The sequence below is a fragment of the Limanda limanda genome, chromosome 18, assembly GCF_963576545.1.
Source record: "Limanda limanda chromosome 18, fLimLim1.1, whole genome shotgun sequence".
Classification (NCBI taxonomy): Eukaryota; Metazoa; Chordata; class Actinopteri; order Pleuronectiformes; family Pleuronectidae; genus Limanda; species Limanda limanda.
The window spans coordinates 22,250,557-22,266,000 of NC_083653.1; the positions used below are offsets into that span (position 1 = coordinate 22,250,557).

General features: G+C 42.1%; 2 protein-coding genes across 3 annotated transcripts in view; both read left to right on the forward strand.

Moving 5' to 3' along the window:
* The window catches only part of cdk19 (cyclin dependent kinase 19), a 52,906-nt gene extending 48,284 nt beyond the window's left edge, over positions 1–4,622 (forward strand). For both annotated transcript variants that reach the window (XM_061091621.1, XM_061091622.1), the window contains 2 exons: positions 788–1,033; positions 4,488–4,622. In XM_061091621.1, coding sequence (XP_060947604.1) covers positions 788–1,033; positions 4,488–4,613 — 372 coding nt within the window. In that variant the 3' untranslated portion in view covers positions 4,614–4,622. The remainder of the gene's footprint in view (positions 1–787; positions 1,034–4,487) is intronic.
* Positions 4,623–7,650: 3,028 nt separating this feature from the next.
* On the forward strand, positions 7,651–12,809 carry LOC133024494 (uncharacterized). The gene is made up of 2 exons (XM_061091623.1): positions 7,651–12,258; positions 12,389–12,809. The coding sequence occupies exon 1, from the start codon at positions 7,722–7,724 to the stop codon at positions 9,027–9,029; it is 1,308 nt and encodes a 435-aa protein (XP_060947606.1). The 5' UTR covers positions 7,651–7,721; the 3' UTR covers positions 9,030–12,258; positions 12,389–12,809.
* The last annotated feature ends 2,635 nt before the right edge of the window (positions 12,810–15,444 follow it).

Here is a 15,444-nt window from a genome sequence, read left to right on the forward strand (position 1 = left end):
TCTAGTTGATATCCATCATAATATAAGTAGCATATTGAATATAATGCTGAGCGCTTCACTCATGTTTCAATTCAATTTTATTTGTTTAGCCCCAAATCATAATATACATTATCTCAAGGCACCTTTCATCTCCCCATTTCAATAATGTTTTTACACGTTAAACAAATCAGACTGAGAGGAATTGGGTCCTTCTAGACGTGACAAAATGTTTCTCTAGCACACCAGTGTGGCAATCGTACATAAACCCTGTAAACAATGTTTTCTTAATCGGTGCCCCATGTTCAGAGGCTTGAGTCCGGCATTAGCAGCCATAGGTTCTGAACCAGCCGTTTGTCTTCCATGCTCACTCTCCTCCTTTCATGCTTAACTGTCCTGTTAAGTAAATAATTTAAAAGCTATGTTTAAGTTCAATGTTACTCACCAGAACCCACAGTGTGTATCTTAGAGCTCCAACAAATGTGTTTAATGTATATCCTTGCTTTTCATTTGCACACAACCAGAGGAATCAAATTACATCATTATCAAAACGGTGTCAATCTGATGCCTTAGTGCATATAAGCTACCTCATGCACATTCGAGCAAGTAACCAAAATTATTTCAGATACCTATTTTGGGGGTTTTAATCAGATTTCCTCTCCAACACTTTGTCTTGGTTATAGTAATACTGAAAAAACTATATGCAATAAAAAGGTGCAGTGTAGCATTCACACCGTTTCAGACCCACATTAATACAGCTCCAGCTGAACCTTTAGTATGTTTGTTCATCTGTGCTGGTTGCTGTCTGCAGAACCAGACCCAGCAGCACCAGCAGACGACAGGCCAGAATCAGGCCCAGAACCAGCAGCAGACCACAGCCCAGCAGGCGCCCTCCCAACAGAGCTCAGCCCAAACAAATGGGACTGGCGGAGCCCCAGGGGCAACCACTGGTGGGGGTTTACAACACGGCCAGGACCAGGGGCCGCCTAACAAGAAACCTCGGATTGGGCCCTCTGTGGCCTCCTCAGGCACAGGGGTGTTACAGTCAGAGTACCAGGTCAGTATGATTTCTATGCTGGCAGCTTCAAGCCGGAAGTGGTTGCTCATTTCTTACTGTCAACAAATCCCATGTGTATCTGAAGACTGATTTACATTACATTTCATTTAGCTGACACTTTTATCCAAAACCATTCAACCATGAGGGTACAAACCCAGAACAACAAGAATCAAGAAGGTACAATTTTTGTCAAGAAAGCCAAACTACAAAGTGCTACAAGTAGGTGCCATATAATTGCTACTAAAGTGCTACCTCTTTTTTTTTTAATCCAAGGTATAGACAGAAGAGATTTTTAGTCTGCAGTGGAAGATGTGTAGACTCTCTGCTGTCCTGACGTCAATGGGGAGCTCGTTCTACCATTTAGCAGCCAGGACAGCAAAGATTCGTGATTTTGTTGAGTGATTAGCTCGCAGTGAGGGAGCAGCAATCCAATTGGCAGTTGCAGAGTGGAGTGGTCAGGCTGGGGTGTAAAGTTTGACTGTTTTTTCATTTACTGTTATTTCTGTCCTCTGTCACAGCTCCACTTTCACTCTGTTAACCCTGACTGACTGACCTCTAAAATACGTCTGCAAAAATATGGCGTTTAAATAAACCATGTTACCTATGATGCTGTGAAACATTGTGGGTTATATTGCAAATGAGTTAGTAAAGCAGCTTCATGACAGGACTGCATTTACAGGATTAATTAATACTTTTTATGAAGTGTGTACATTTTTTAGTCATATCATTCACCAGAATGGCAATAAATCAGACATATCAAAATTATGATTGAATCTACAGTTACATGCAAATGTTTGAGCACTCCTGAGAAAATTCATATTTTCTTGAATTTTTTTGGGAGTAAGAAGAAGCAAATAGAACCCCTGCAGCAAGGAGCCAAGAATATGTCCAACATCACTGCACAATTCCTTATTTAGTTCTGTCATTCCTTGTTTGCCGTTGGCTGTATACAGCTTTATACAATGACACCCATTATTGAATATATATTCAGTAAATAATAGTTGCTTATTCAAGCTCTTTGTTTATTTCAAGAAGATTAACCTAAAAGATAAGATAGAAAATAATAATATTATTATTATTAGAATGTATTGTTTTTAAACTGGGGTGCATTGGAACAGAATACATATTACACTTTTTCAGATATGTAATACATAAAATAATGATAAAACACTAAAGGGCCACAGTGAGTCAGCAGCCAATCATGTGCGTGTGTGTGTGTGTGTGTTTGTGTGTGTGTTTGTGTGTGTGTGTGTGTGTGTGTGTGTGTGTGTGTGTGTGTGTGTGTGTGTCTGTGTGTGCGCGCGCGTGAGTGTGTTTGCCTGTTGGCTAACTGATAAGGACTGTACATTCCACATAGTCCTGACAGCAAATCACTGAGGTGCCTACTCGCTCTTGTTCCCGGCCCTGGTGTCTGTTTTATCTTCAGCTCGAGTTTTATCACGAGGCCAGAGAGGGGGGGATTTCTGAGTGGGGGAGAGTGTGATGAAATGAGGGCAACGACGGGGGGAGCGTGTGTCAGTAAGCACTGCACAGAGCGGTGCAGTGTGATAGAGGTGACTGGTCGGCCTGTCCAACTGTGCTCTCTCAGCAAGGCCACATGGGGTGACATATGTATGGATAGCACATCTAGAGATAAACACTCACCTGGTGGGTTACTGGGAACACCTATCTGAAACTCATCTTGCAGTAAGTCCTTTCCTCCTGTGTTGAAATAGTGTCACAGAGGTGCCATTAAACATTATGCCCATTGTGGAGGCTGCAGATTGTGTTGCTTTTGAATTATGATGCATTCTATGGACAGATGGATGTTTTTAGTTCAGTGAATGTGACTGTAATGTAAATAAGAGAAGCACATCATTCAATTCAACCAATGGCTTATTTGAATATATAAACATTGTGTTCATTATGGGGGAAGGGTTTCTGGCAGGGCAGCATTTGTTTTAGCTAAGTGTTCCTAATAAGCTGCATACTGAGTGTATATAGCAGGGGCTGAGGCTGCATGTGAGACAGCTGGTGACTGTCAAGCTTCAGCAGATGTATAAATAAATAAATCAGTTGAGTGGCCTGGCCTACCAGAAGGGTGGCTAGCTGTCTGACTGTGCGTCACTGTCAGCGTCCTACATTTACCGTCATTGATCCCACATCCCACTAGCCCACAGACTATCCCACCATGCACCACTCTCCAATCATTCTCCTGAAGGAGGCATTGTTGCACAAGTGTAGACCTGAAGTGCCTATTCCTCACAGGCAGTTTCTTGTCATCCTCTGACTCTGCGGCACTCTTATATCTGTGAGTTAATGGATCTGGTCCTGGCCTGAACTGTTGTTCTTTAAATGAGAGCATCAAATTGGGGGACAAGTGAGGACAGACACAGACTTCTTGAAAAAGTAATCAAACCAGCAATGGCCAAGATATTGAGATTTTTTTTTTGACTTAGTTTGGGCCAAGCTCCTAAACACTTGACCTACAATTCCCATAGTACAATTTAATTTCCCCTGCCCCCGGTGTGCATTTCAGGCTTTCTCTTCATTCATAGTCTCTCAGGTAAATGTTTTAAAAGTTCCTTGTTATTAAATGAGTTAATGATATATTGACTAAGAGTAAAACAAAATCTGTGACTGACATACAGTTTATTAATAAGCTTGTATAGGCAGCTTTTTACTGTAGTGGAACTAGTTTGGAACATTGTATGTACAGTTACATCATTGTTTCACTGACTTCTACATTTTATTTAAAAAAAAGCAACTATAGCTTTTGTAATTGTAGATATTAAATGAATACAGTGAATGCAGTGTAGTGCATTTCAATAGGTGAATGAAGTAACATGAAATGCAAATCTTAAGTGCATTACTTTCTTACAAGAGGTTGATGTTAAGATCGACAGTGCTGTTACTTGTTTAGAGCCGGAGTCAGGATGTGATGAGCTACCCAGAGTCGGTGGCCAAATGCTGGTGACAAAGGATTCCAACAAAAAGCACAAATACTTTAATTGGGGAGTTCTAGATTCTTCATTAGGAGAATCAAATCTTTAATGGCAAAGTTATTCTTGTGTTGCTGTTATTGACCTGCTGCAACGGATTTTGCCATTACTCTGTCCACTTCTCTTCAGCGGTCATGTGGGGATAAATACAATCAGAAAGCTGCTGTAATAGTTTTGCTAGCATGATTTTATTTTTAGTCGATGTACTATTTTTGTCTTTTATAACTATTAATAAAACAAATAATCTTTTTTAAATGTGATATGATTCCTCCCCACCCTGTGTATTATGACCCCCTACGGGGTCCTGATCCCTTGTTTGGAACCACTGCATTTGACGCTCTGTCAACCTGCTCAAAAACACATTATATTGACTGCACACACGCACATGTCAGAGATGAGATGTTATGTATCGGTTGGATGGAGCTGCTCACTGCTATGTTTTTTTTCCATCCTTCTCTCTGCCTCTCAATCAGCACTCCGGCTCCCGTCTTGGTTACCAGAGCAACGTCCAAGGTTCCACCCAACCCCAGAGCACCATGGGATACTCATCGTCATCCCAGCAGAGCTCCCAGTACACCCACCAAACACACCGTTACTGAGGCTCCCAGAAACTCGTAAACTAGCAGAGGAGTCTGTTCCTCCTGATTCAGACAACACTCAACAACCTCAGCAGACGTCAGCCGATGCCCTCGGCTCCCGCTTCCTTGTCGGGCCTCGCTCTGTGCATTACATCATTCCAAGTCAGCCAACCTCCTTTTCAACCCTCCCTTGTGTCTGACCTCTTACCCGACAGCCTTCAGCAGCTCTTATACATGAAGGCAAACAAACATAGGAACCAAAAAATGTAAGGAGAAGTTCTGCCTCATCAGGCTGGTGAACTATTTGAAACTGAACAGAAAGTAATGTAAGATAGATGTGAAGGCATCACACACAGAGACTCAGAACCACTGCACTTACAAACACAATGCTCCTCACGAGGAAGAACCGCAGATGTGTTCATATATATTTATATATGTTAATTATCTAGCACCTTTTTTATTAGATTTTTTTTCTCGCTTGTTTAGTAGAGTTTTCAGGTTTACCTTGATAGTTGATGTCATTGTACATATTGTTACATAAGGAAACTATCAGATGAAATGAAACACAGGAGGAGAGGGCCTTTCATCCTGTCATCTCTAGTGTACTATTACTTTGGATAAGCAAAAGAAAGGCTAAGCCTGTCTTTTTAAGGAGAAGTCAATGTTTCTACACAGAGAATAATCAGCTTTTTAGCTGATGCTATTGCAGGGAAATAATAAATGCGCAATTTAACTTCTGTATTTAGAATTCTCTCTATCTAGATCTGGATTTGGAAAGTAAGATAAGTTCACAGTTCTGTCTATTCTGACTTACTACATCCACTACATGTAGAATTAATAATCATCGAACAGCCAGGCTTCATGTCCTCTGACCGCCACAGCGTTTTCAGGGGGTTGGACACCATTTGTCTGTGGTCAGCAGAGCTGTTGAAGGACACTTTGTTGTGACACCCATTTTATCATGGACCCTAAAGACTCCGAAGGTTTGTGAACACGAATGTGCACATAAACTTACAGGGCAGCTAACAGTTCAGCCCCCTATATCGTTCATGAGACTGTTTCTGCCTGATGTCAGATTGTTTTTTAAGGTTCTATTATCATTATCATTGTTGCCCCGTGTGTGACTTTGTGCGCAAACAGCAGTATGTTGTTTTATGTTGTTTATCCTTTTACTTACTAGAATTGCCCTGACTGCTGTACCAAGCCGCAAAAAGCTGGAACAAATGTGGAGTGTCAGGTTAGTCGCGTTTTCCACTCCGACCCTCTGGCCAAGCACTGAGTCGAGGTTTCACAGAGACTGGGCACATTTAAAGACAGTGGGTGCGTTTTTTAATACAAGCCAGAGGTCATCAATGTGCGCTGCACCTACAGTAGGGTGCATCAAAAAACAGAGTTCCAGCATATTGATCTGTCTGGGTGCTCAAAGTGTTACCATCCATGCAAAAACAATAATTGCAAAATATTTTTGCGATACGTGGTGATCTAGAGGTGGAACGGCACACAGTTTACTAGCTAGCTATCGATAGCTATCATAATTTAGCTATGCTACCTCATCGTTAGCTAATGCTAGCAAGCTAAAGGTTTTGGAGACCATTTCTCATGCTTTGGGGTTAATATCCTGTTATAATCATGTTATAATCCACAGAATCCTTGTGAGATGCAGAAACTGGCAGAGAACTTTTACGTAAAATGTGCAGGAATGTGGGAGCAGAGGTGCTTGAAATGTACAATTTAACACTTTACGTAGTCCTGGGTCAGACCCGAACACCACATATGTAATATAAATGTGTAGGGGGGTGTACAGTGTACAGTCACTGAAAATATGTTCTTTTATAGTTCATCACAGAAAATGAGCCAAGGCCAATGAGTCTCAGGTTGAAAAAAATATCACATAATTTCTCTTTTAACAAATATTGAAAACGGGTCCCACAGACCCAAACAACATACAAGGGTTAAACAAAAGTTTAAAACAGGCAACAGCGTAGCACAGAGGGGCGGAGCCCCAGGCCGGATAAGTAGGGTTGTAACACCACCAACACCTGCAAAGGATCCAGCTCTCTCAAAATGACGTCACGACCCTTAAGCTCCCGCCCGCGTAGCCGCAGCCTGGTCTTTGGTCTGGGTGCCAGCATCACCAAGACAGATGCCATCATTACTGGCGCCAAGCTGCCAAGTGGTCGCCAGCGGTGCATAATGTACAACTGCGACGCACAACTGCATGTTAAGCGACCAGGTTTGACCGGAGCCTTGTCACGGTTTGAGGCGGCCAAGGTTGTTTTAGAGCAGGTGCGGCCATTTTATGGGAAGGCCAATATCCCAATGGTGAGCGATCGTCGAGCATGTGACAAGATGGTGGCACTTCTCGACGCCAACAACAAGTTGCGGCACATTCCGCAGGCCAGGCGCTCCAGTGAGGCTACAGCTCGACTGGTGGATGCAATGGAGCACAGGCTGGACTCCACATTCCCGCTGTGGTCTCCAAACGCTGAGCAGCTGATCTGCAATCCGGAGGACATCGATTTCCTGGCCAGTATGAAGGGGGACAGAGTGGCCACATTTGGAGCATTTGACACCAAAATGCAAATCAAGGTGAAGCGGCAACAGGAGCACGAAGCAGCCCAGCAGGGATACCTAGCCAAAGAGCAGAAGGAGATGACTGCGACAGATAGCATGGCGGTTTTGGAAAGCGACAGTGATGAGGACTGCAACGCCGATGAAACAGCTGCTCCACTGGTGAAGAACACACCCACCCGCAAGCGAAAAAAGACTGGCACAACAGCTTTCATTCCACCAGACATCCTCAGCCGGCCGAGTCTTGTGTCACTGGCTACACGGTTGAAGATCACACCAATGCAGCAGGCTGCCTTCACCCGCGGCCTGATCGAGGAGTCAGGTGGCAATTGGGCAAAGGTCTCCACATCCTACGCAACAGCAGACCGAGCTCGCCGCCACAGGCTGCAGGCCATCAGTGAGGAACAGCACGAGCAGTGGACACCACCTCCCATGTGCACCCTGCACTGGGACAGCAAGTTGACGCCGATGCTCACCAATGTGCACTAGTTGGAGGAGCGTCTGACAGTGGTGGTTGGAGATGCGAAGCAGCTCAAACTGCTTGGTGTGCCAGCATACATGAAGGGAACTAACGAGCCATGCGGAACGATCATCGCCCGGCTGACATGCAAGCTGCTGCAGGGGTGGTGCTGCACCGATCAGGTTGTCAACATGGCATTTGACACCACCGCGTCAAACACTGGCCATCTCACAGCAGCCTGCATTGCCATCCAGCTCTCACTGGGTCGACCACTGCTCTGGTCCGGATGCCGGCACCACATAGGGGAAGTGCTCCTCACATGCCACATTTTCACCGACCTCAAGGTGGAGACGTCCCGCTCGCCAGATGTTACATTGTTTACACGGCTCCGGGACAACTGGGACCTGGTGTCACATAAGGAGCGCAGCCCATTGTCCCGCTACATTCCTGACGAGGCAGAACCACCGTTCTTGGGCAAGTTGCGTGCTGAACTCATTGCATGCACTGCAGGAGTGCTCGACTACAAGCGAGGCGACTACCGCGAGTTCGTGCAGCTGTGTCTTGTGTATCTGGGTGCAGACGGTGCAGCACACACTCCAGTTACCTTCCAACGGCCAGGAGCACTGCACAAGGCGCGGTGGATGGCCAAGCTGCTCTACACTCTCAAGCTGGCCTTGATGGAGCAGCACATTGCGTTGCTTCCTCACGGGACCATCACAACTAGGCAGCAGGTGCGGAAGATTAGGACGTTTGCCAACTTCATTACACACATCTACGCAACGTGGTGGCTGACCTGTGACACGGCCGTAGATGCCGCATGGAATGACCTCACACTCTACCACAACCTGTATGCGTACAAGTCTGTTGACGAACGCATTGCAGCATCAGCGATCAAGGCACTGGAGCGGCACCTATGGTACCTGACAGGCGAGATGCTGCCCCTGGCACTCTTCAGCACCAAGGTGCCAGTTGGCGAGCGGCGCGCACTTGCAGATGCCATCTTGGAGCAGAGGCCGGCTGACCTCCCCATGCGAGCCCCACAGCTCCGCTTTGGCACTGGCTTCGGCAAGCCAAAGTTCCCAACCCTCTCACCGACCACCAGCTTGGCTGACCTCGCCAACCCAGACTGCTGGTTCGGCATGCACCAGCTGCACATCGATCCAGTGTTTCTCTCACTGGCTGTAGAGGATTGGGCTGCCAGTGAAGCATTCCAGATGGGTGCTGTGAATGTACGTGCCATCAATGTTGTGAATGACTGTGCCGAGCGTGGCGTCAAACTCACATCAGACTTTGTGGCAGCAGCCAGGAGCGAGGAGCACCTGCAGAATGTGCTGCAGGCAGTTGAGCATGACCGCTCTAAACAGCCAAATCTGCGCCGCTGCAAGTGCAAGCTAGACCACAACTAGGACTTAATTTCAATGTTGTTATTTTTGTTCTTCAATAAATAAATGTTCTATTGAAAATATATGTTCTCAAAAACAATTTCTTGCGGGTTTTTTTATTGCCTAGGAAAACACCCAAAACGGCAGATTTTCATATTTTTCACATGCTGTGTTCCACCTCTAAATCTCAATGAATTTTCCCAAAACTTTGCATAAGTCATTTTTATCTGTGTCCGAACAAAATGCAATCCCAGACAGTTTGATATTTAATTTTTGCATTGCAATTTGATGCAGCAAGAATTCGTATCTAGTTTGTCCTTTTTTTCATTCCTTTATACACACTCCTACATTAGTTCTGATTGATTTCATCTATTTGAAGAAAAAAAATATATAATATATATATATATTCAGTGGTGAAATGTAACTAAGTACATTTCATGTCTGTATCCTAAATGTTACAAAACCACCAGCAGCCAGCTAGCTTAGCACAAAGACTGATAAAAGGGAAACAGCTAACCTGGCTTTGTCTGAAGGTGACAAGATCCACCTGGGAGTTCTTCTTGAGCTGATATACACTTGATATTGTGTTTGTTTAATCTGTACAGAAAAAGTGTCAAAACTGGAAGACAGTACTTTGCCAATAAATAGGCAGGAATATAACGTGTACAGTGGCAAATTTGTCAAAATATCCCAAAATATTGAAATAATTTACTTATACTACTTATACTTCCTTTCATGCTACTTTGAACTTCTACTCCAATACATTACAAATATACTTTGCTCCACTTTATATAATTAAGAGCTTCATATGCTAGAATCAAAACATTCAAGTTTTTTTTTAAATCAAGTTTTATCTTTCAGAAGTTCAGACACAGGTTCACATGGTATGACGGCGTTTACAGTATAGAAATATGAAAATAAGGGTTTTAGGACGCAGCTATAGTCAGAATTGTATTTGGAAGATTAAGGCACTGTTAGAGACTGAACTATGTGATGTACTTCAAATGAGCTGCACCACAACTTAAGTAAAATGCTAAAGAGATTATCATACACCATTAGAAATACTCATTCAGTATATTCTATATATTACACTATGAAATTGGCCACTGTACAATTTTAAGTTGGGATACTCAAAGTACATTTGGTTATTAACACATATTTACTTTATATTTTTACAAATGTGTCATTACCCCGCAGCATTTTTGCTTCTCACTATTGATTCCCCACAGTTTGCTCCATCCTCACTGGCCCTGCCCAGTCACATGACCGGCCACAGGGCATGTCGTAGTAAAGAGCGCACCCAGTGACTCAACTGTTTCTGCTCCTGCATGTGCTCCAGCAGGACAGACCTGTACACTGCAGGAGTTGGAGGGAGGGGGAGGCTGTGTTTGTCAGACGTGTCGCCTGCAGTGGGAAACACTGACACCCTTTGGCTGAAGAGAGAACTGGACCTCTGTCGTTGGTTAAACTGTAAATGTACAACCAGAGTTTTTCACAAGTGTAACGAGGACCAAGCCACCTTATAGAGAGCCAAAGTCCAGCTCCAGGTTCGACTCTGATCCTGCAGCTTGTGTTATTTCTAAAATATGTAGTTGTGTTCATGTATTCACTATCATTATTATAAGATAAAATATCCTACAGCACTTGTTATTAGAGGAGGAACCTTCCATGAAAATGTTCCAGTATCGATACTTGCATCATAACTTCTTTAAATGTCTACTATGTAGGCAGCTTCACTTTGGGTCTCTATAAAGTTGATTACGTATTTGCAGACGGTTCCTTCACTGGCCACCTGAACACAAGTCTTCTTCTAGCTCTGGTTTGGTCTCCTCTGCTTCATTAGCTGCCACTTTTTTGCCTATGGCTGTAAATGAAGGTGACGAGAGTTGCAGGCTTCATAACCAAAACAATGGGCTAAAAGGGGCAAACATGCCCAACAGAGTGCAGCGTCAGTTGATCATTTTCTGTGGCTTCTTCGCTGTCTTGGCACCTTTCACATTGCACAAAGTAATGTGATCCATTGTCAGTGTAAAAATATATATAAGTGCAGCTTTAAGGACAAACTCCAGGTAATGAAATGTCTAAACTTATTGTTTCATTGTTTCCACTCCTGTGTTGCGACAGTCTGGCAGACACACCCAGGTGAACACGACCCGTTGACTCACATTTGATGGGGATTAAAACCAGCAGCTATCCAAAGGTTTTCTCCTCCCTTTAGTGTGTTTGTTTGAAGTCACTCAGTGAGGATACATTCAGACACTTAGTTGTAAATTTTCTTTATCGACTCAAACGAGGTGTCACAAGTATTATTGAGCATATGGCTCTGTCGGACAAATTACTGTCGAACAACTCCTATGCAAAAATCAAAGTAAATCCCAGTGTAAAGCTTTCACTTGTGCTTAGGTTTTGGCAGTTGATAGGTTTTGTTATATTTTGATGGTTGTATTAATTTCTTGTGTAATACTGCATTTAGTAGTTCAAGACAACACTCCCTTAAGTCCTTTTCTTCACAGCATTTGAAAATATTCTCTAAATGAACCATTGTAAAATATAAATATAAGAATAATATAATATCATATTTATTATTTCCATACATCTTTGTAAAATACCCATTTTTTTAATGTCCTCTGCCTTAACTATAGTAGCTATAGAAAGGGACCTCTGTCAGATAAACCACCAGACCACATGTCTTTTTATCTCATGTCTCTATGGTCACATGAAAGCATGTCTCCTTACTGAATGTTTTGATGCTTCCTCGTTATACAGTAGGATGAAGGTGACGTTGTTTTGGATCAGCTTCTTGTGCTCTGTTTCATGCACATATTCCACAGAATCACCGTTTCTACAGGAATGATAATTATCCACATTTTTATTTGTGTGGATGGTGCCTTTTTCACTCATTTACCTTCTCAAGAAATTTTGATTTGTTTTTGTAAGCTTTTGTGTATATATTTTTGTAATTGCCCATCTCCTTTGTTCGCTCTTTGGGTTTTTACTATGTAGCATATAGTTATTTACACAATGTGGATGCTAGCAGATATATATCGGTGTTTTGTTTCACATCATCGTGTCCCACCTCGGAAGACTGCAAACAATCCTGACGGAGGATTATCTCTTGTTCTTTCTGATAGATATCATCCTCACACATGACTTAAGCGCAGTTATTTGTATGTTTTTTAAATGCTGTACATAAAAACACATTTTAAGAATTTTTCATTAAGATATTGAGACAAGAATTGTCTTTTAATGCAATGTTGTTGCTCAAATATTTAGATATTATATATATTTAATGTTTTTTAATGTCTTGCTTAGACACTAGTATTCTGGCAGTGCTTTGAGAGTTATAAGGCAAATGCTGCTCCTGTATATGTAGATATGGACAGACATACTCCTGTAGGAAATCTAGTGTACCACTCACCCATTTTCTCTTCCCTCTCACATTTCCTTCCTTTTAATAGAAATGCATGCGCCTGTCTTTTTCCAATAGAGAACAAAAGCACTTATTGTCCCCCTCCTTACAGTTTGAACAGACAGACTGACACTCGATCTGCAAAACTCAGTGTGTGTGTGCGTGTGCGTGTGCGTGTGCGAGTGCGCGTGTGAGCGTGCGTGCGTGCGTGCGTATGTATGTATACAGGCCTGTGTGTGCGAGCACAAGTTTGAAATATAGACATGGCCCGAATGTGTTTTCTTTTCATAGCATGATAAGAAAACACATTGATAAGGCAGCAATAGTTTGACGCAGTAATATAAAAAACAGAAAACATTAATTGAGTTGCTTTTTGCAAACTTTCACTTTACAAATGACTGTTAAATGAAAAAATACATGTATATTTATTTTATATCCTGTATTATAATAAAAAAAACTCTTGTCTCAAACACATTAATTCATACAGTAGTAATTGGAAGTGTTGCAGCTCTGTTTCACCACTTGATGTCACCCAAGGGTAATGGTTTCTTTACAAGGAGGCAGCCACCTTCTGAGTCACACACATATACAATAATATATATATATTCTGCTGACTCTTTTCTTAAGAACACTATATTTTTGAAGGCAGACTTACTTTTTCTAATGAAATGCAACATTATGAATGAGCTTCATTGTTCTAAAATGTACATATTTCCTGCAAATGTGTCCTTTTAAGCTTTAGTGCTGTGTAGCAAAACATGTCAGGATTAATTTAGCTCAAGTTTGTATAAAATCATACACACATAAAATATACAGTTTGTAAACAATATCCTACAGCAGCCTATATAGTATAGTGTGGAACTGAATAACCTTTAAGTTTAAAGGATGGGAAAAAGTGGGAAACTATGTTGACAAAATAAAGGTTCCAACATGCAAGTAAGTAGTTTCTTTAATTTAATACAAGCTTAGGCTGTTAACATTTACTGTCTACATCCTAACCAGGAAAAGAGTTCAGGTTAAAAATATTGGAGGAAGTTTATTTTTTTCATTGTGTAATCAGTACATATCTCAACTCCTTGGCTCTCTGGAGCTTTCAGCTACATCTCGATGTTTGCATTTAGTGGTCGTGGGAGAGATGATAACTTCTTACACTCTTCAAAGATCGTCTCTAGCATTGGATTAAAATTTCCTCCTGACGTGTCTCCAGCCATCCTCTTCCTCCAATTTAATAGCTTTACCTCGTTGTCTCAGTTGTGTGTTGTGTTATAATGTTTCTAAACAAAATGAATAAAAACAGCTATATCATTTGGAAAAATAGTATCACTGTTACTTTGAATTGTCCACAGGTAGGTATCATTACATTATATTAATGGGAGGCACCAAAGTTACTTCTAACAAGTTGATTCAATCTAAAAACTATTTGACAGTAAACACATTTTCACTGAAACCTCTTTCCCTACATCTTGACAGCACATACTCCAGAATAACATGGAGGTTGTTCATAGAAAACCGTTGGTAAATCTCAGCAATAGAACCTGGGCAAAACTACAACTATCTGAATGACGGGATCCCATTAGGGGCAAGTTAGAATATATTTTGGTGTTTTTGGGTGAAACAACCCTTATATGTTATTTGTGCCCAGCGACAGAGCTCTGCACAGAATAAAACATCAAATTCTTATTTACCCATCAATAATAAGACAGCTGTAGCATAATGTTATATGAGATACAGAGTTGTTCATAAAACATTTAGTCTGATTGATAGCGAGTTAAAGTAATTCTTATCACAAACACTATTGTTACTGAATGTGGAGGATCTGAGCACTTAGATTCACCATCAAAACATTCCAAAAGATGCGTCAGCTAAAGGCTACATGCAGCAGAACATTCTTTATGAGCTGGTGGTGTGACTAGTGAAACCAGTGGAGGCAAGCTGAGACTTAGCACCAGCCTCGAGAGTTCTGGCAGAAGCAGCAGATCGACGACCCCGCCTGCAATGTTGCTTCCACCACTTGAAGAAAAGGTATGACTTGGAGAGAGCACAGGAGAATGATCCCTTTTTCTTCACTGTCTGTGCAACTCCTCAGGTCAGCTACTGAGGAGCAGACTGGTGACAAACAGCAGAGTAAATGTCACTTCTGAAGTCTCTGCATGTTATGTCAACACATGTAAACTGCACCTGTCGTACGAATCAAATCGCTGGGGTCCTAAACTGAAGAAATGCGTTGTTCTATTTAGAGGTAACAGCAAAATTTAATAAGTTTAATAAATGTCCACAACACTATTTAGAATGATCAGTGCCTACATGCAGGTACATGTGACGAACAGAACATGACGTGACACAGCATGAAAAGGGGCTGGTATAATCACTACATGACATTCCAACAACACTCTCTGATGGGACAGAAGCATGGTGAAAACATGAATGACACGCACTATAGTACGACATGAACATCCAACAATACAGTTAAACTTAGACAGACACATATTCTGACAATGACTACAGAACGGGTGTTTAAAGGACACAGAATCCCCTTTCAAGGATGAGGTGGACAACATTCTTACTGTCAACAAATCCCATGAAAAGACAAAAAGCAGCAATATGTTTCTGCATTCCTATGTTCCCAGAATCCTCTGGGCTTGGAGTGCCATGGATAGGCTGAGGCTCAGTGACTGTAAAACAGCAGGACACTGTATTACAGTGTAAGTGAGGGTTGATGTAAAAGTGTGACTTCCTAACGCGTTGTATCAGGCTCTGGAATAAAATACATGAATTGTTGGTTTGGGTGTTTTCATTGGAATAATGAACAGAGACCTTTAAAGTGAAAAGTATACGAGTATCTGATAAACTTAAAGTTGACCTGACGGACCAGCTGTCAACTTTCACACCATTGCTGAGTGGGGCGGAACCTGGGCTAAATCTAATCCATACACTGCTTCTTCATTGCCTTACTACTATTAATATTTCAGAAAATAAGGGTATCTAGGGGTAGACCCAGAAGGGACTACGTATCCCATCTGCCCTGGGGAT